Consider the following 19,156-nt stretch of genomic DNA (forward strand, 5'->3'; position numbering starts at 1 on the left):
TCAAGCTAATCCCCAGCAATGCTCAGAAATAAACTATTTTAAAAAAGATTAAACTAGATTATTTTATTGTTACTGTTTCATTTTAGTCTGATCTATAAAATGGTTAACATGTATTTGGAGTAATATGCTTTACTTCAGTGTTTTTGGGCCAATAAAGCAAAATGTTTCTTGGAAAAAAATCATTTTCAATATGAAAGAATGATTTTCATCGAGCGAAATATTGAAACTGCAACCAAAATATCAAAAAGAGCCTGAGAGACTCCTCGTTTAAAGACAGTTAATGAGTAGTTCCTCTTGTTGGGACATGACTATAATCATGATCAGCATTTTGAACTGGAGCCAAGACTGATACTGAAAGCTGCTGTGTCTTGTACGTGTCTGTATCTGTTAGCAGCTGTGGAAAAATACATTGAAGTACAGATCTGAGGTATTTCCATTTCCTGCCACAAACCATAGTTTTTACACTTTGTTGTGAATACTTCTGTGCTTTTCTGAAGTCAAATTTACTTGTAGCTGACTATTTTAGTAGCACTAGTCTACTTTTAATCGAGTAAACGATCTGAATATTTCTTCCACCGTTATCTGTTAGTGTCCTTAAAAAAATCATAGAAGATAAAGAAGCTTCTTCTTTTTGGTGTACGTGTCATTAGTAGGACAAGATCTTGTGAAACCAGTGTGTGTGATCTTGTGAGGACACCATATGAGCCTCAGCTGATGCTTATAAACCACAAGCAGAATATATTCCTGTACCTATGGGAAGTGAAGTCTAAGTCTGGGTTGTTTTGGAGCCATACATCTTCAACACTTGGCCACTGTTCCCCGGTCCTCAGCGACGATTGGCTGACAACCAGGTGGGTGGATCAGTAGAAAAACAAACATTGCCACAGGGTTTTGCCACTCTGTACCTGTCTGCTGACTGCCCACAGTTCACTTCAGGCTCAGGTCAGACACCCTCTCTCAACTTTTCAGCCCATCCGCCTCTCGCAGCCTCGTCTCTCCCTGCAGCCATGAGGACCATGGTGGTCGCTGTTGTCATGGTGATGTTGTGCGCGATGATGGTGCACGCAGATGTGAAGCCCCAGAGAGATTTTAACCTTCAGAGGGTAAGATGGACACACACATTCAGATTTAATTGTTTGCCTTTGAGAGTGAATGTATTTAACTCAGCCCTCTCATTATTGGGTGTTTATTATTCGTGACTCCGTCTGTGAGGGGACACTGTGTACTGGTGTGTGTGTGTGTGTGTGTAATCAAAGTTTGAAAACAGCTTCTGAGTTGATGACGCAAAACAAACAATTGTGGGTTTAAGCCTTACCTCGGCGCTGACAGTCAAGTCACAAATTGTTATGATTAATAAATTTGCGAATCCTTGCTTTTCTGGTTTCCTCGCTCACCAGAGGTTGAGAGAGGTCAGTTTGACATTTCCCATGGCAGATGTGGCATGAGAAATGTCTTGAAAAGGAAGATCCTCGTCTGTTTCCTGTGGCTGATTTGATAGATGCATTTCAAAAAATCCTCCTGGTAGGATTTTTCCAGATTTATCAACTCACCAATCTTTTGTGACTTCATGTTAAATGTAGAACATGACCCAACCTGAAACTCAGATTGTCTCTGTTTTTTTACCTTCTGATTCCCATGTCTAATCATCAAGCGCGAAGCAGCTTAGAGACACACAGCAGGAAATGAAAGTTGTTTATTCCTCACATAAAGCAGCATGCTGACCCTGACTTGTTAATTAAAATCAATATGTTCCATCAGCATTCGCAGTCCCTTCTTCCAGCCTGTGTTTTAAAGGATCTATGTATAGATATGAGTGTTTGTAACATGTTACCAATACAACTCGTTTTCCCAGTGGGGCTGTTAATGCTAAAAATGTCGACTCTAAAAATACATATTCCATTAGGCAAGAAATTAGTTTTTTCCTTGTTTGTGCACATTAAATGATAAGTCTAGAAGTCTCGTGATATTCTATATTTTTCATTAGCACAGCTAAAAAGAGTCTCTGCTTATTAGTCTCTGCTGCTGAGCAACCTTAGTTAAAGGGCTACAGGCTACAGGTGTCTCTAAAAGTGAAACTATATCTTTTGAAATATTTACATCTTCAGTAGGAATCAGTGTGCTTCAGAGCAGGGAAGTCAGAAACTACACTTCTGCCGTTTTTTCCTGTTATGTATTTTTTACAGAATCAGATGTGTAGACTTGTCAGAGCATGGAGAGCAACGGTGTAACCTGTGCATGGATGATAGCTGTTTGTCAAAGTTAAATATGGAACCTATGGAATATGAAACACTCACAGATTTTTAACATGTAAACTGTAAATTGTGTGCCTATGTGTGTGTGTTTAGTTTGCAGGGAGATGGTACCGTGTGGGCCTGGCCTATGACTCTCCAAGTTTTGTCCCCTACAGAGACAAAGTGAAGGCCTCCATGGGCATCATCACACTGCTGCCAAACGGCAACGCCAACCTCACAATGTGGGACGCCACGTGAGTGTGTGTGTGTCTGTGTGCAAGCGTGACACATAAGAGCATAGTCTAGTCATGGGCATATACAGAATAGTCCATGTTTGTGTTCACCTTAAGTATATGTGTTAGTCAAAGAAGAGAGGACATCATGCAGAGGAAAGAGGCAGATGAATGGACAGGTTTAGAGACGATAAAGACACTGTGTGTTTCCTGCGTCTGCTTCAGACCGCTGGGCTGTCAGAGTAAGATGTACCAGTATGAGAAGACCAGCGTCCCCGGACAATTCACCTACTTCAGCTCACGTAAGTCTCTGCTCACTTCTCATCTGACTCGTCAGCTTCAAAGTTTCTGTTTGAACCTGAGAAAAAGGGAAGAGATGAAATGACATCCAGCAAGTTGTGTGACTCTACCGACAGTGTTTACATGGCAATGTAAATATTTGACTTGCACTCAGTGGGTGAGCTCAGCAGAGCAGGCTGTAATTCTGAATCACCATCAGTTCCAGGGAGAAACCACAGACGTAAGTCACACCGCCCGGGCAAGCCGTGTGACAGAATGTAACGGTGCATTTTGTTCCATGTTGCATGAGAACAGAAATGAAAGCAAAGCAGTAATTTGTTAGTTTTGTATTGTCTCAGTTTTTACACAAAAACGAAACAAACTTGTTTTCAGAGTGTTGATTTTGTAAGAATTTTTTGTGATGCACTTGATTGTGTTTTTACTTTATGTTGGTTATTGCTATTTGTTTTGACTTAAAATCCACTTTTTTTTAGATTTTAGATTTAGAAGTATTAGAATTGATATGTAGTTTGTATTTGTGTTGTATCTAACATCGTAGACAGCTCACATCTAAATTAAAATTTCCAATACATGTATTTAAAATTTTAATTCTTTCATGTTTTTTTTCTTTCACTTTTTGCTGTCATTTTGTGCAGCATATATTGTATGTTGCAAATATTTATTGCACATTTTCATTTTCATTCATATACAGTACATTTTCCATAATGTGTTGTGTTTTCTGTCAGGCCACAACATGGTGAAGGACATCACAGTGGTGGACACGAACTACACTGAATATGCTTTGGTTCTCAAACACAAGGTTTTCAACAGAGAGTACACACAGGTGGCGCTTTACGGTGAGATACACACACACACACACACAAACACACACATACACAGTGCCCTGCATATTTTAGCTTCACTTCAGAGTCAGTACTGTTCATGTTTTGTGTACTTATTTGCAGGTCGCACTCAGAGTCTAAGGACTCCATTACTTCAGAAGTTTAAAGCCTTCGCCTTGTCCCAGGGTTTCTCCAGAGAGTCTATTCTGACCCCTCCTCCAGCAGGTGAAGTAGGGGGTGATGAACATGCAGATAATTGGGAGAATTAAAAGACCATGAAGTTTCCTAATTCTTGTTTGTGCTTTTTTTTCCCGGCCAACAGAAAATTGCCCACCATCCGGGTCTGGACGTTAGGTGGGCCTGTTTCTTTGGGAACATATGAAAACGAAGGCAGTTTCATGAATTACAGATTCAGGAGTCTGTGACAAATCTTCAGCGTAAATAAGTCTCTGTTTCTTCCTCTAGGTTCCCAGACGTGCCTGTGGTGAGGGTGGCAGTGTGTTCTGATGTGCTGCTGCCGCTCTGTATTTCCCTGCATTTACTATGAACTACTGCAAAGAACTTTCTCTCAGCAAAGCAAGTCTCATCCGTCTGGCTACAAACATGACAAACAGCAGATAGCCTGCTACTGATGAAGATTATAACTCATCTTCTTTTATGTAATGTTTCACTTCATTGACATTGTTCTGCTGTGTTGACATGGTTTAATAAATAAAATTAACCTTCACGCTGTTTGTTTTATTTAATCACCACACATTATACAGAAAAAGATGTTTCATTGTTGTAGCTGGTTTTTGCCTTCAGTCAAAAAAATATACATAAAACCTTTTTATGATTAGGCAGATTTGGTGGAAAGTAATTAGGTACATTTACTCAAGTATTGTACTTAATTACTGTCTACATGTAAACATGCATACATCAATAATCCAATAACACAATAAGCATGACTCTGAAATGAACTACTCTATATGATGAGTACTTTTACTTTTGGTCCTTTACTGGCAGGCCTGGTTGGTAAGAGACAGAGCAGGATCTGGTTTTTGATTAGGTACTTTGGTACTTTTTCTTAAGTAAAAAAAAAAAAAGAAAAAAGAATTAATACAATACTTTCGACACTGGGCGGCCCGGTAGGCAAGTGGTTAGGGCACGTACCATGTTGAGCTCAAGACGCTCTTAGCAGGCAGTCACCGGTCCAACTCCTTCCTGCATGTCATTCCCCTCTCTCTCGACCCCCTTTCCTGTCAGTGTCCACTGTCTATAATAAAGGAATAAAAAGCCCCAAAAAATAATAAATAAATAAAGACTTTCTACACTGTGGAATTTCTACTTAAGTAAAAAAAATAATATACACAGGTGGCAGAAGTTTCACAATGCTGACATGCAGAGAGTGTGTGTGTGTGTGTGTGTGTGTGTGTGTGTGTGTGTGTGTGTGTGTGTAAATCAGACTCATACTCTAATATGAACACCAGGTGGCAGAGTTCACCACACATCAGTAAGCTTCTGCTGTAAAGAAGACCCTACATAGCGCTCGCTTATGCTGAAGCTGGCTGTCTAACTAAGTATGGCACAGCCTACAAGACAACAACACTAATCTGACAGAAAATCTTTTTAACCACCCTCCTCCTGTTGGAAAACAAACTTTTCTTCTTCTTTGACTCTGCAGCCTTTTCCCCACTAATTATCAGCTGTTAAATTCTGCCATGTATTGATTGGCTGTTTGTTTTAGCTACAGATTCTGAAGTCCACTGATTCATTGCTGATTAGTTGGACCAACAAACACGCAAACACATGAACACACTTTAGTGCACACACACACACACACACACACACACACACACACACACACACCCTAAACACAAAAAGAGATAAAGACATGATCAGAACTTCGTTCTTTTAGTTTTGTGATGTTTTGGTTTTTGTTTTTTTTTGTAGTAGTATTGTGGGAGAGAATTTAGAAAGCCTCACATCCTCACTACATCAGTGTGACGCAGTGCAGCAGCAGCAGCAGCAGCAGCAGCGCGGCCTGGTTGTCAAGAGACAGAGCAGGATGTGGCGAGCAGTGCATCTGGTTTCTCTGCTGGTCCTGGGCTTAGCCTGGGCTCTCCAGGGGGTCCACGTGCTCCCGGAAACCCACACGCCCGTGCAGGAGAACTTTGATCTGGGCCAGGTGAGTGGTTCTCACATAAGTTTTATTATTTCATTTATTGGTGAGACAAAAAGCACTCTTCTTAAAATTTCTGGTGCTATATTTCTTTTTCTTCCTTCCTCCTATTAGTCATGTGTTCACTTATTTTACTAAACTGTATTAGTTTCTGTCATTTTTTCCTAACTTTTTTCCCACTTTTCTTTCTTTGTCTCTTTTTTATTTGTCAGAAAATTGTTATTAAACTAGTCCAAAGGATGGTATCCAGTCTTTTTTTCTGTTTGTTTTTTCTGTCTTTCTGTTTTTTCTTTGAAATGTACAAGTTTTGCAACTGTTTCTTTTTTTATTCCATTTGAGAATTAGAGTACAAGTATAAACTGTAAACAACAGCACTGTCCTTAACAGACAGGGGTTATGGCTGCACGTCCTTAAATATCCTATTGCTTTCAGTAATGTTCTATTTATTTCTAATGTGCAGTAAATATTTGTGTGTTCCCTGCAGTTCATGGGGCAGTGGTATGAGGTGTCAGTGGTTTCCACCTGTCCTCACTACATGAGGCGCAAGAGGGGAAACCCCGTCATTGTAGCGCTGGAGCTGCAGCACGATGCTTCTCAGAGCAACTTCACAATGACAGCCACGACCTTCAGGTCAGACTCACATCCATGCCAGCACACACAGGGTCTGAACAATGTTAAACTCATTGCAACCTGGGCATGCTTGTGTGTGTGTTTGTGTGTGTGTGTATGTGTGTGTGTGTGTGTGCACCTGGATGTAGGAATGGCTCGTGCAAGAAAACGACCACAGATTATAGTTTGACCAACACTCCAGGACGATTCTTCCACCATGTTGCCAGTATGTCTCTCAGCTTCTTTCTATTCACACATCTCACACCACATTAACAAGGTTTAAGTGATGTTAGACTAAGATGCAGCAGGCTTGATACATCTACCACTAACATGTGTTTACAGATCTGCCAACATTTTCCTTTCCACAGGGTTTGGAGCAGATGTTGATTCCTACGTGGTTCATACCAACTATGATGAGTATGCGTTTATGCGTCTGCTGAGCACAGAGCAACCATCAGGAAACAAGACCACCATAGTCAAGCTTTATAGTGGGTGACCATGAATGAATCAAAATGACAATTTGTTGTGCTTTTTTTTGTCCGAATGTTTGTCGCTTTTCATTTGAAGTGCAGATCAGTGTGTGTGATAGAAACTCTGCCTTCTTCAGGTCGAACTATGGATGTGACTCCTGTTGTGCTGGACAACTTCAAAACATTGGTGACACAACTTGGGATGAGTGATGGTGCGATCATCATGAATCACAACAAAGGTACATGGGTTGTTATGTTTTCTCTGTCTTGCGGTGACGTTCCTGTAATTATTCCATGTTTTTCCCAGCAGACTGTCGACTTTTCCCAGCCCACATTTTTTCTCACAGGACATATTTTGACTTGTCATAGCAGGAAAAGCATAGGTGAAGCAATTACAATAACAATAGCTGCATTCAGTTTTGGTATGATAGTGAGGTTGAATTTACAATATGCATGAAATTTGTATTCTAAACCCCCCTCTCCATCTTACCATCTTCCCAGGCGAGTGTGTTCCAGGTGAGCCGGTGACAGAGCCCACTACTCAGTCTCAGGTACTGAACCTGAAATGACAAGGGTATACTGAAGCCACAGATCTGTGTCTGTAATAAGAATGAGCATTCACCAGCTGTGGGTGTCTTGTGTACCTGTCATTCAGACTCCTGTTCCCAAGAGAAATGTGGTGCCACCTGTGGACTCTGGTAATATTTCACCATATGAGAGGATGACTGACTCATTGTTTGAAGGTCACTTCGCATAAACTCTAGTGTTTCAAACAAATTTTCTCTGGCTTAACAAATATTCTGATTAATACACTGACTCAGACTCCCACAGATCACACATGGTAGACCGTGGGAGCAGTAGTGTACACCTGTAAACTAACACTATATTTTAAAATTCTACAGGGTAATTTTTGTCCCTTTATATTTATGTCAGACTCTCCCTGTATACATACAAATACTACATTTAAAACAACATGTGACACACATTGTATTTCTCTCCAATTCAAGTATATTAATTAATGTTTGTTTACTGTGAGACGGCACAAGGTGAGAGGTCATGTGGACGAACTGAAAAGGAGGATCATCATCGAGGCTCATGAGACGAGCATATTGTCACACCTTCAATGGATTAAACAACTGTTAGTTAGTACTGATTTCCTACAGATATAGTGCAAACTGTGTGAATATGTTACTATATCACAATTTTATTGTGGTATAGTATTTTCATATATATGAAATGCTTGGTCTGTCCAAATTATTCTGTAATAAAGTCGTTTGTGTTTCAGTCCTACAACTCATAATGAAGCTCATGCTGCTTTATACTGCAACGTTTGAAAATACTTCTGTTCGACTGAGCCTCAGATCATTTTCAAACACGTGAAATAAGACATACATACATATATACACACATTACACACACATATACACATAGAGAAAAAAGAAAAAAAAGTTTAAAAAAAGAAAGGAAAAAGGAGAAAGGAAATGAAATAATATGTAGTAATGTTATGTTGTGTGTCAGCAAGTGTTGACTTCACTGGTTACTTAAGTAAAAAACTAAAATAAGTAGTTGGAAGCAATATCTATTATTTAGATTCATCAGTTAGTTAACAATCTTATACCAAATAATACTGGATGAAAGTCAATAGTCTTGGTTGCCTAAGAAATGCATGATGTTCATAAGTACTTAGCCAAGGCTTTTCTGTGAGTCCTGTTCTTATATCTTATATCTCAGTCATATCCGAGCCCACAGACATAACGTTTAGATTCATCCACCGTGAATCAAAGTCCACAAACTCATTTAGGAATGTTGAAAATAACGCGCTTCTCCTAACTCCTCACTGTGTTTTTAGGTTTTCTTCAGTATCAAAGTGAGTCAGTGATAGTTGCCTTTACATCTGTGGGTACTTCACAAGCAGGATGTGCTGACAGCTGTTTTTAATAATGCCAATCTGCAAAAATGCGAATACATTTAGGGTTAAATAAAACAGGGCTCAAGTTGTACCCCACACTCAACCCACTGACATTATGGCAGCGTTCCTGTTTACATCTCCCAAAGCATTATGGGAGTTGTAGTTCCAAAATATAGAACAGGGTTTGGGTTGGGATACGGACCCTGCTCTAGAGATTAAACCACATACCTGTAGAATTTGACAAAATAGCTTCTCATAAAAAGTCCCACCCAGCAGAATATGTTTCCACCGTAAACATCGCATGTTTATGACATTTGTATAATACAGGATGAAATATCAGGTAGTTGTTATTCATTTGTATGTCAGATTACAACAGGTATTGATTTGTTGATGTTGCCAAACCTCTGAAGTCCAATGTTTAAGTAGTCAGCTGCCCAGACAAGTCAGTGCACAGAGAGAGAGAGAGAGGCAGACAAGCAGAACTTTGCTCTCTTATTTGTTTGTTTTTTACTTGGCTGTGGCAGTGTGTACATGCAGGGGCCACAGCACACATGTAACAGGTCAATGCCCCATCCCCCCTTTGAAGAGTAGAGAGGGGCTAGCCTTTTCCTGGGATTCAGTGTCTCAGACTTAGGTCCTCTCAGAGACGAGTGAGCAGACAGGCTGATAGGATGCAGAAAGTGATTCTGGTTCCTCTGCTGGTCCTGGGATGGACCTGGACCCTCCAGGGGCTTCCTGTTCTCCCAGAACCTCTGTACACCACACAGGAGAACTTTGATCTGACCAAGGTGAGTGGCTGTGTCCTGCAATCTTACATTTTATTTTTCATGTGTAATATTCTGTGACTTATTAAACTATTATTATATTAACATTCTGCAGGCAGTTTAAAGCTTTATACTATAATGACCTCAAAATACATATGTTATTGAGGATATACCTTCTGTGATTTTTTGCATTAAAATGGTTAAAATCATTTTGAAAACTGAGTATGGAATAAAGACATACATTTCAGCTACACAGAGTAAAAAATAAAATGAAAATCAAGTATAAGTACATTATGTGTGAATAAATAAGTTTGAAAATTGTTTGTGTGAGGTTTTGAGATTTTGTTTCCTGTGTCTCTAATGGTAAGACTTTCTTTTTTTTTTCCTTTTTTTATCAAACATAAATTGAACAGGGCTGTGATGGCGTCCTTGTGTGTTGAAAGTATTGTAAAAAATAGATAAATAGATAAGTAATAATAATAATAATAATAATAATAATAATAATAAATAAAAATGTATGACATAACATATATCAGAATCTTTGGAATATTTTTGACTGACATGTTGCAATGATTTAGTTCCACAAATCCATCTGGTCTCAGCAGTGTAAAAGTGCAAAACTTTAATTTCTTTATCTTATTAAATGTATGTTTTTTAAGATCATTTTATATGCTTTTGCTCTGATATACTGAACCAAAATTAATGTGCCTATTTCAATTATAGATTTTATATGTGTTATTTTAGTGAATGTAAAGTATACTATGAATTCTCTTCCTTACAGTTTTTGGGAACTTGGCATGATGTTGCTGTGGCAACTACATGTCCCCATATGCAGCAACACAGGGGTGATGCAGCCATTGGTAAACTGGTTCTGCAGAGAGGCACCAGCGAAGACAAACTCAAGATGACACGAATTGGATTCAGGTCTGTAAAAAGTGGCACCCAGATGGAAAAACATAAATCCTTTTGAAAGTTATATTTTATCATCAAACATATTTACAATAAAATAATAATAAAAAAAACAAAAAAAAACAAATTGGTCACAAATGAAAACAATTGTCTTCATACATGCTAAACAAAAGCAGCAATCGTATGCAAATTAATGTGCACAGACTGTCAATGATATGTCAAGGTTAGATCAACAATATTTCAGTGTGTGTGTGTGTGTGTGTGTGTGTGTGTGTGTGTGTGTGTGTGTGTGTGTAGACGTGGAACATGTAAGGAGATCTCTGGGGATTACGAGTTAACCACCACACCAGGACGATTCTTCTACCATATTCAGAGTACGTATCTCTCTGTCACTCTCCCTCTGTTTTTATTTACTACTTTACTTTTTATTGATGCAGCTCTGGCTCCAGTGCAGTTTCGACAAGTGCTGTGACTCTCCCTGTGCTCTCCTTTCTGCAGAGTACAGTGCAGATGTGGACGCTTATGTGGTTCACACAAACTACAATGAGTATGCGATAGTGATAATGAGCAAACAGAAATCATCAGGGGAGAAGAGCACCTCGTTGAAGCTTTACAGTAAGTGGACACTCTATAAATATACTGGTACATTTCTTTTTTTCTCTATTGTTTTATTTTGAAAGGCCTTGACTGATGATCTCTGTGTGGGTGTTTCAGCAGCATTTCATATTTGTATTCCAATGGTCTGCAATTACTAATTAGTTTACTTAGGATTTCTCCTAATTCATCAGCATCAGCTTCATGTAAACAACTCTGTCCTCTTCAGGTCGGACTATGACTGTGAGAGCCACTGTGCTGGAGGACTTCAAAACACTGGTCAGACAACAGGGAATGAGCGACGACACTATTATCATTAAGAAGAACAAAGGTTAAACACAGATTATCACACACACACAAAGACACACACACACACACACACACACGAATATGCCTCTAAATAAGAAACATTTGGACGATATTTTCGAAAGAGTGATGACAGTACATTGAGCGAGATGAAACTCTTCAGTTCAGATCTTCATTGACTTTTTTTCTTGCAGCATAAAAACATAAACACAAGAAACAGCAGTTTAATACAGTCAAAGATGTTAAAGTTTCTAAATGTTTTCATTGAATTTCTGTGCAGGTGAGTGTGTTCCTGGAGAGCAGGTGGAAGAACCATCAGCTCAGCCTGAGCCTCAGGTACCAAAAACCAAATGTGACTCATCTAAATGATATTGTTTTATAGTGCATCCTCTGTCTTTCAATAATTGATTGATTGAAGTTCTTGTTTTATTCTTCTTGTTGAGTAGTTTAAATGTAGTTCTGAGTCAAATAATTGTAAATCCCTCCCAACAATAGTATATTACTACAAAATACATAAAATACATGGAATGCTGGTCATCATTTTTTGATTGTAAAACTGATTTCATGTCACAGTATCAGTATAATGTTAAAATACCCCAAATAGAAATTAAGTCAAACTATAGATGTATTAGTAACAGAATGTACGCAACACATTGAAGTAAAAGTACATATTGTAAAGAGCTGAATTTGAATAAAGGGTTGAATTAGTTCAGACTAATGCGGACAATGCATTTTTAGTATTGTTCCATTAATATGGGCATGTATAATTTTACTTTTAATGTAATGCTGCAACTACAATAGTTTTCTATATCAGTAACTTCCCTCTTAAAATGTGAAATAGCTTCAATAAGACACTGGAACAAGGATTTACAGTATACAGTGCTATTACTGTTTAATGTTTGTATCTCTGACTGAGCGTGTGTGTGACTGTGATACAGCGGGTGAGGAGAAATGCGGTGCTTTCTTTGGCTCATGAAGCGGAGGAGGGCTCTGCTTATCCTGCTGATGATCTTTTCAACGGAACTGGTAGGAGATGAGTTTACTCAGCTCATTAATGACTTACCCACATGTGCTTCCGTAGAAATATACAACACAGCATATGAAAACGAATGTGTGCTGAATGGTGGCTCAGAGATCTTGATTCTAATGTTGTAACTATGGAACTATCCCTCCCTCCCTCCCCTTTAGAGGCTTGTCAAGCAGCACCAGATACAGGACCATGTTTTGGGATGCACTTGCGTTACTACTACAATGCCTCCTCAATGAGCTGTGAAATCTTTAAGTATGGAGGGTGTTTGGGCAACCAGAACAACTTTAAGAGTGAGAGAGAGTGTCTGCAGAGATGTCGCACTGAGGGTGAGCACTGAAATACAAAACACAATATCTACATATGGGATGATTATGCAATATGTATGTTTTTTTGTTTGTTTGTTTTCTTTTCTTTTTTCTTTTTTCTTTTTTCTTTTTTCTTCCAAATTTGGAAAAGCCATTTCCCTATACGACTAACTGGTGTTGGCGGTGGTTAGGATGTACGCTACCAAATCTGGACTCCAGAAGAATATAGCTGCAGCCACTGTCTTTCACCAACCAGCATATATGATCCTCCACTGTGTGTTTAATGGGGCTGCTTGTCAGGCAGCACGAGGGAGGGAGTTGTGCTCAGTTTGCTGCGTAGTGGCTGAGTGTTTTTCCTCCTGTGATCCATGTGTGCCCCCTTCAGCTAACGTCTATCCCCGTGAATGATGAAGAAAATGAAGTAATACTGCCTGTCAGGATGCTCATGGGGGGGCTCGAAAAAATATATGTATAAAACAATGGAAAAACATTTAAAAAATACCCACACTGCTCTGTTCTGTCGCTCCAGCTGTCTGCCGTCTGCCCATGGCAGCCCAAGCCTGCACAGGTCAGCCACCCATCTGGGCCTTTGAGTCCTCCAACGGTCTGTGTTTGCCCTACAAACAGGGCTTCTGCCAGACCAACGCCAACAAGTTCTACAGCAAGGCGGAGTGTGAGGAGTACTGCGGGGTGGTTAAAGATGGTGAGATGATGCAGAACAGCAAGCAGAATGCACATCTCGATGGCCCCGCCCATGGAAAACCCACAGACTCTGATTCCTGTTAAAGACTGATATAACCGCTGATATCTTATAAACACCACAGAGAGAACATGATTAAACTGCCTCTGCCCACATGTGATTTAATGTCTTTTTGCTCTTTTACAGACGCAGATCTCCTGAAGGCAAACTGAGTGACATGAGGTGCTCATCTGAACTCAGTATACATCAATGCGGCTTGAACCAGCATCACAGAAGGTGCACGGTGAAGACACATGATTTTGTCTCAGCACTCACAAAATATGAGAAGTTATATCACAACAGATCACCAATAAAACAAGTCATTACTCTGTTTGGCTGGTGTTTTTATTGGTTATTGGATTCTTTATAGGCTTCTGCTGATGTAGTTGTTCTACAAACACAGATTCTATAAATACATACATCAGATACCAGTTAGGTACTCTTTAGAGTAAACCAGTGGAGGGATGTAGGTTGTATGTAGTGTACATCTGCTGTGTGCTGCTGAGTGAGAATGTTTCCGTTTCTCAAAATCCTCTCTCTCTTACATAAGGGGTTTGTCTAGTAGGACGCAGACAGTTTATAACCTCACCTCTAGCAGGTGAGGTTATAAACTGTCCTGTGTCTGAATTTGGGGTCAGCCTTGACTTGTGGAGGCCATCACTGAAATTTAGCGATTTTGTGTCGCCACAAAAAACAACTCATTACTGAATTTGCTGATGTTTTTTAAAAACTTTACACTTCATTGCTTTTTCTAATTGCTTTTTCTAAACCTAATCTGTAAATTTTTTTTTAACTTTTTCTGAGAAATAAAATAAATATATCTTTTGATACACAGCCCTCATAACATATTCAAACATTAAATATTACCTTATTTTGTTGTAATAACAATGCCTGAAGGTCATTCTGTATTTTGTTCCTCTTAAGTTTAAACGTTGTTTACTGCAAAATTAAGTGTTTCCACTTCAAAACCTGCCTACTTAGTGAGTTTAGTGAAAATTTACGTATATATCTAATCTATCTTGCTGTTATTATTATTTCTACTTTCACACATACACCAGTGGGGTCTGTGGGACCCCGAACGGTGAGGAAATAATGTCGGGCTCAGCCATTGTCATTTACTGGAACTACTGATTTCCAATGTGTGGGTATTACCAGGAGGGGGTGATATTCCTCCATTTAGAAATGGTTCACAAGTATTAATTGACACTATATCAATCACACGCGCACACACATTTCTGTGATAAAAGACACAACAGTAGACAACAGAAGCTTCCTCATTCTTGTGTCATTAGGGTCACTTTGTCCATTTTAACTGTCTCCTCACTGTCTTGTTTGTTTTTTACAGCAAATGAGTCATTCAGTGCTGAAAAATCACCACATAACCTCCACACACTTGCTCTCTCCCGCTCCCTCTCACCCTCTCTCTCTCTCCTGCGAAGGAGCCAGGCTTCCTGCTCTTAGTTCCCAGAGTTCCCGGCTGCTGGCAGTAGAATGCTGGGAATATCCGGAGAGGAAGGGGAAGTGACATCACAGCGGTGACCTTCCGTACCAGGCCATATCACCTGGTGCTGCAGGGAGGGGAGCTACCAAACAAGTGCAAACACATACACACACAAACACACACGCACACACACAGACAGACAATCAGAGGCACATACAGGACTTCTCTTGTTTTTAGCACACATGTGCATGTACAGTCACTTAGAGAAACTTATTGACACACTCAGACCTCTCAGTTTGCCCTCAGTTTGCTTTCAAGGAGAACAGTAAGGGTGAGAGAGGAAAAACTTTCAGCAGGGTTCCCACGAACGGAGAGAGGAAGCGATAACTTCAATTGGTCATGCACAAAACTTTCCAGTACCTTTGCATAGACAGGCTGAGCTAACCACATATTTAACGGGAAAATTCCCACCACACTTCAGCTGGTTCATCACATCCGCTGATGAGCTCTGTCTGTCTTTCTAGACGTTTGACAGCCTGTATGTTTTTCTTGCTGACAGACCATATGAGTTGGTCAGTATTACTCATTTTAACTGCACAAAATGCATTCAGTTCCATAGTGTGTGGTGTGCTGCAAGAGTCAGACATTCTGAGGAACTTGAATTGGTTCATAACAACTTAGAGGAAAAGGAGAATGCACACTATACTCCCCCTACTGTCCATATGAAGCTGAAGGCCTCCACATTGTCCAGCATCCTGCTGAAAACAAGCTTCACCCGCAGATAGAACTTTAACAAACCTTTAACTGTAACGCCTGCTCAGGATCCACGCTGCCCATAGCCTGGGACTCCTTCACTTAGCGGTTGGAAATATGAAATAAATGAAGGTGTGGAAATTTTATCATTTCAAGTACAGTACTGAGGTGTAATTTTGAGGCACTGTACTTCAGTGTTTCCATTTTATGCTACATATACTTCTACTCCATAACACATTCAGATTTTACATTAAAACAAACAGTATTTTTAGCTCATAAAACACCGGATCCCCTGTCACATTTCAGATGTCCATGACTTATTAGCAACTGCACAAAAAGTGGTTTCCCCTATGAACTCTTACATGATTTATCTAAATAATGAATACTATTCTTTTCTTTATTATTTTTCCTGCCCCAATAATCATCTCAGATTTATCTTGTGATACTTTAGAGTGGGCTGGACCCCCAGGTTGGTGACCACTGGGTTAAACTACCTAATAACAGTAGTTAAAACTAGTTCCATCTTGACCAACAAATCTGAAATTAACATGCTGCTTGCATGTTAATCCATCAACAATCTAATTAGTATACTTTTGGTATTTTATGTAGATTTTGCTGGTAATGCTTCTCTTCAGTCAGCCCTATAAGTAAACTGACATCTCTTTCACTGAACACAGTGGAGCAGATGTCAATACACACAGGTTGCACACAGATGGGAGCTGGACATACACACAAAGAACATATGGCCTGTAGTGGAGATATCTACTGAGTTTGGAGAGTGTGTTAGAGGTTACATTCTTTAGGAGCAAAGGCTGGAAAACATATATACAAACCCACATACTTGCAGAAACACAGACGTACAAAGACACATATACGTGGCAAATGATTTATAGAAAGAATATTTGAGCCTTAAGAGCTGGACGTTGGCAGAAAAACACATGGAAGTCACAGGGGTGCGATGGACAAAATGATGGAGAGGAGAAGCTAGAGGCAAAGAAAGAGGACTGTGAGAGGTAAAGAGATAAATACAGAGGGGATGGTGAGGTCCTGAAGTGCTAAATCAGGAGGAGGGATGAGCAGCGATGGGGTGAGGACGGAGGGAGGGTGAGGGAGAGACAGAGTGTGTGTGGTGGAGACGTCATTATGCAGGATGACAAAAGAAGAAGGGATTCTCTGGTCAGCTGCTGCTGCTGCTGCTGCCACTGACTATTGTCCTACCAAGAGAGTACCCCCCGTCCACACACACACACACACACACAAATACACACATTACTCTCATCTTGTGTTGAACATCACTTTCTTTCCTTCTTCAAGTTCAACTCTGATTACATGGCCGACCAACTGGCAGCCCCCCCCACCCAACATTTAAAGACCCCGTGAACCCCCTCCCCTGTATCCCAGCTGTGTCATCTGGGTCTTTTCAGCAAGTCTGAGATCTGAACAGACGTTTGCTCCAAAAACAGACACAATTTGCAAAGAACTTCAGGTTTGGAAAGAAGGCAGAAAAATCATACTCATATATTACTCAAGTAGAAGTTGCTTGGTAGTTGAGTAAAAGTAAAAGATAAATATAAAATATAACCCTAACCCTAACCCTTAACCCTAACTGTGTCAGAACAGAATAATGGTAACACCTTCTCATGAGGAATACTTTACAAAGAATTTATAAGTTACTAGTAATAGCTTTATTAACCCTTAGATGCATACTACCTCATGAGAGGGTCAAAAATGACCCATATTAGAATAATAGTTTTTTGTTGATTATTTAACTCAAAAACTATTTGAATTCCTGTCTGGTATTATTTAAAGTATGTAGTGTTTATTTGTCATTATCAGCATCAAAATATCAGAGTCTATCTCTCTAAGTTATACAACTTAGCTACCAAGCTACATACAGATGGGCAACAGAGGAAAAATCGCTCTTCACCATCATCATCAAAACATCAAATGAAGGAATATCTTTTGGAAGAATGGTTCATCCCTCAGTAGAGTTCAGAGACTTGTAGCTGTTATGGTGTCAAATGTTGGCCCAACATCTTACTAAGATGCTTTATTTTAGTTTTTCTTTTCTTTGTCACTTGTTACAGTTATGGAACCAGACTTTCCACATCTACAGTTGAAAAACAGCTCCGAATGTAGTGATATCAGTTTTTCTGAGGTAAAAAATACAGACATTATAATGTAACGTTGGTGAGTGGTAATGTGTGGACCATTGCAAATACTATACCTGACAACAGTTTGAAGATCCCCTTAAATTTCCATAGGAAATGGAGAAGAGTCATTTTTGGGATAATGAAACAAAAATCCTAAAAGTAAAAGAGGTACAGAAACAAAAATATAAACAAAAACAAGATTATTGAGGAATACATAAAAAAATATTGAAAACAGAACAGAATAATATTTTTCCTCTTATGCATCTGAGAGATAGGGGTTAACAAATAAATGATCAATATTTGATGTGATGGTAATAGATAATTAATAAAGACCATCAATTTTCAGCTGTTTGTCCTGCAGAAAAACTTACTTCCCCTTTTTCTTGAACCCATCACGAGAAACCCTTCTGCTGACCATTTGACCAATTCCAAATCCAGTGATTAGGAGCTTAGTAACATTAACAACTGCAGACTGTAACACATGATCCTTTAATAACTTAAATCTTAACTGAGAACTTGATTATTAATAAAGAATCAAAGCTTTTTTATTGTGTAAACCTGGAAAGCCACACAATGTTTTAATAAATGGCATATTCTGTATATTTAAAGCATTCATTAATGATTAAATAAAGTGTAAGTTACAATGTATACACCTGTTACAGTGTTTGCCATACTAGCAAGTGATCGTGCAGAATCTACTTTAGTGAATGGAGAATTGTTCATTTATGGACGTTTTGAAAAAAAAAAAAGAAAAAAAAAAAACAGACACGTGAAAAAGCTGCTTGTAATTAGTTGTTTTCCACCTGTGGAGAAGTTTTATTGTTTTTAAAGAGGGATGGAGGACAGGATAGGAGGAGGCAATAAATTCAGCCACCTAATAGAAGCAGCTATGAATGAAGCTCCTTTCTTCCCTTTGTGTGTGGTGTGTATGTATGCGCCTCACGTAGTCGCCAAAGGTGCTCTGCATTATCATTTATCTACCTCCCTGGTGTTTTGTTTTTTTGTTTGTTTTTTTTTTTAGGGACCGTTCAACTGTGTTTGTGTGTGCAGGGTTTATGAGTCAGAATGTGCTTATATATGTGTTCATATTACAGTCAGTGTGTGGTCATTTCTGCTGAGGTAAATTCTGTGCTCAAGTCAATCCAGACCATATGACCCTTGAACAAGTGACCTCAAGACTATTCAACCCTCCACTGTCTCTCTGCACGGTGTGTGATGCTCTGGCCCATTCCTCTTTGACTGACCTCTCTTTGACTCACACACACACACACACACACACACACACAGAGAGAGAGAGAGAGAGGGTATATGACCACTCCATGACACTCTCAGACGGACAGACACAATAGGAGACCCAGCACATTCCTTTCCCCAGGTGGTATAAAAGACGCAGCCAGATCAATGGCCTAATGGGCTCCAAACCAATGG

The 19,156-nt window shown here is 39.4% G+C and overlaps 3 protein-coding genes across 3 annotated transcripts; all 3 read left to right on the forward strand.

Moving 5' to 3' along the window:
* The first annotated feature begins 894 nt into the window (after window positions 1-894).
* On the forward strand, window positions 895-4,312 carry ptgdsa (prostaglandin D2 synthase a). Its single transcript, XM_071466602.1, has 7 exons — window positions 895-1,103; window positions 2,346-2,485; window positions 2,690-2,766; window positions 3,490-3,600; window positions 3,709-3,810; window positions 3,908-3,939; window positions 4,051-4,312. The coding sequence occupies exons 1-6, from the start codon at window positions 1,008-1,010 to the stop codon at window positions 3,937-3,939; spliced, it is 558 nt and encodes a 185-aa protein (XP_071322703.1). The 5' UTR covers window positions 895-1,007; the 3' UTR covers window positions 4,051-4,312.
* Window positions 4,313-5,337: 1,025 nt separating this feature from the next.
* Window positions 5,338-7,723, forward strand: LOC139611518 (protein AMBP-like). Its single transcript, XM_071466259.1, has 7 exons — window positions 5,338-5,752; window positions 6,231-6,376; window positions 6,505-6,581; window positions 6,724-6,843; window positions 6,963-7,064; window positions 7,327-7,376; window positions 7,481-7,723. Exons 1-7 carry the CDS (start codon window positions 5,633-5,635, stop codon window positions 7,580-7,582), a joined length of 717 nt encoding a protein of 238 aa, XP_071322360.1. The 5' UTR covers window positions 5,338-5,632; the 3' UTR covers window positions 7,583-7,723.
* Window positions 7,724-9,309: 1,586 nt separating this feature from the next.
* On the forward strand, window positions 9,310-13,712 carry LOC139611517 (protein AMBP-like). Its single transcript, XM_071466258.1, has 10 exons — window positions 9,310-9,522; window positions 10,280-10,422; window positions 10,705-10,781; window positions 10,906-11,022; window positions 11,231-11,332; window positions 11,588-11,643; window positions 12,246-12,333; window positions 12,496-12,663; window positions 13,172-13,345; window positions 13,529-13,712. Exons 1-10 carry the CDS (start codon window positions 9,406-9,408, stop codon window positions 13,552-13,554), a joined length of 1,068 nt encoding a protein of 355 aa, XP_071322359.1. The 5' UTR covers window positions 9,310-9,405; the 3' UTR covers window positions 13,555-13,712.
* The last annotated feature ends 5,444 nt before the right edge of the window (window positions 13,713-19,156 follow it).

The sequence above is a fragment of the Trachinotus anak genome, unplaced genomic scaffold (assembly GCF_046630095.1).
Source record: "Trachinotus anak isolate AG129_WGS33_773 ecotype Australia unplaced genomic scaffold, CSIRO_AGI_Tana_v1 ptg000028l, whole genome shotgun sequence".
Taxonomy (NCBI): Eukaryota; Metazoa; Chordata; class Actinopteri; order Carangiformes; family Carangidae; genus Trachinotus; species Trachinotus anak.

What these genes read in the sequence shown, in the direction of transcription:
- ptgdsa (XM_071466602.1), top strand. Translation starts at nt 1,008, where the DNA reads ATGAGGACCATGGTGGTCGCTGTTGTCATGGTGATGTTGTGCGCGATG. An exon ending in CTCACAATGTGGGACGCCAC is followed by an intron (nt 2,486 to 2,689) that starts GTGAGTGTGTGT and finishes CGTCTGCTTCAG; the next exon opens with ACCGCTGGGCTGTCAGAGTA. An exon ending in ATTCACCTACTTCAGCTCAC is followed by an intron (nt 2,767 to 3,489) that starts GTAAGTCTCTGC and finishes GTTTTCTGTCAG; the next exon opens with GCCACAACATGGTGAAGGAC.
- LOC139611518 (XM_071466259.1), top strand. Translation starts at nt 5,633, where the DNA reads ATGTGGCGAGCAGTGCATCTGGTTTCTCTGCTGGTCCTGGGCTTAGCC. An exon ending in CACCATAGTCAAGCTTTATA is followed by an intron (nt 6,844 to 6,962) that starts GTGGGTGACCAT and finishes TGCCTTCTTCAG; the next exon opens with GTCGAACTATGGATGTGACT. An exon ending in CATCATGAATCACAACAAAG is followed by an intron (nt 7,065 to 7,326) that starts GTACATGGGTTG and finishes CCATCTTCCCAG; the next exon opens with GCGAGTGTGTTCCAGGTGAG.
- LOC139611517 (XM_071466258.1), top strand. Translation starts at nt 9,406, where the DNA reads ATGCAGAAAGTGATTCTGGTTCCTCTGCTGGTCCTGGGATGGACCTGG. An exon ending in CAGCTCAGCCTGAGCCTCAG is followed by an intron (nt 11,644 to 12,245) that starts GTACCAAAAACC and finishes ACTGTGATACAG; the next exon opens with CGGGTGAGGAGAAATGCGGT. An exon ending in GCAGAGATGTCGCACTGAGG is followed by an intron (nt 12,664 to 13,171) that starts GTGAGCACTGAA and finishes CTGTCGCTCCAG; the next exon opens with CTGTCTGCCGTCTGCCCATG.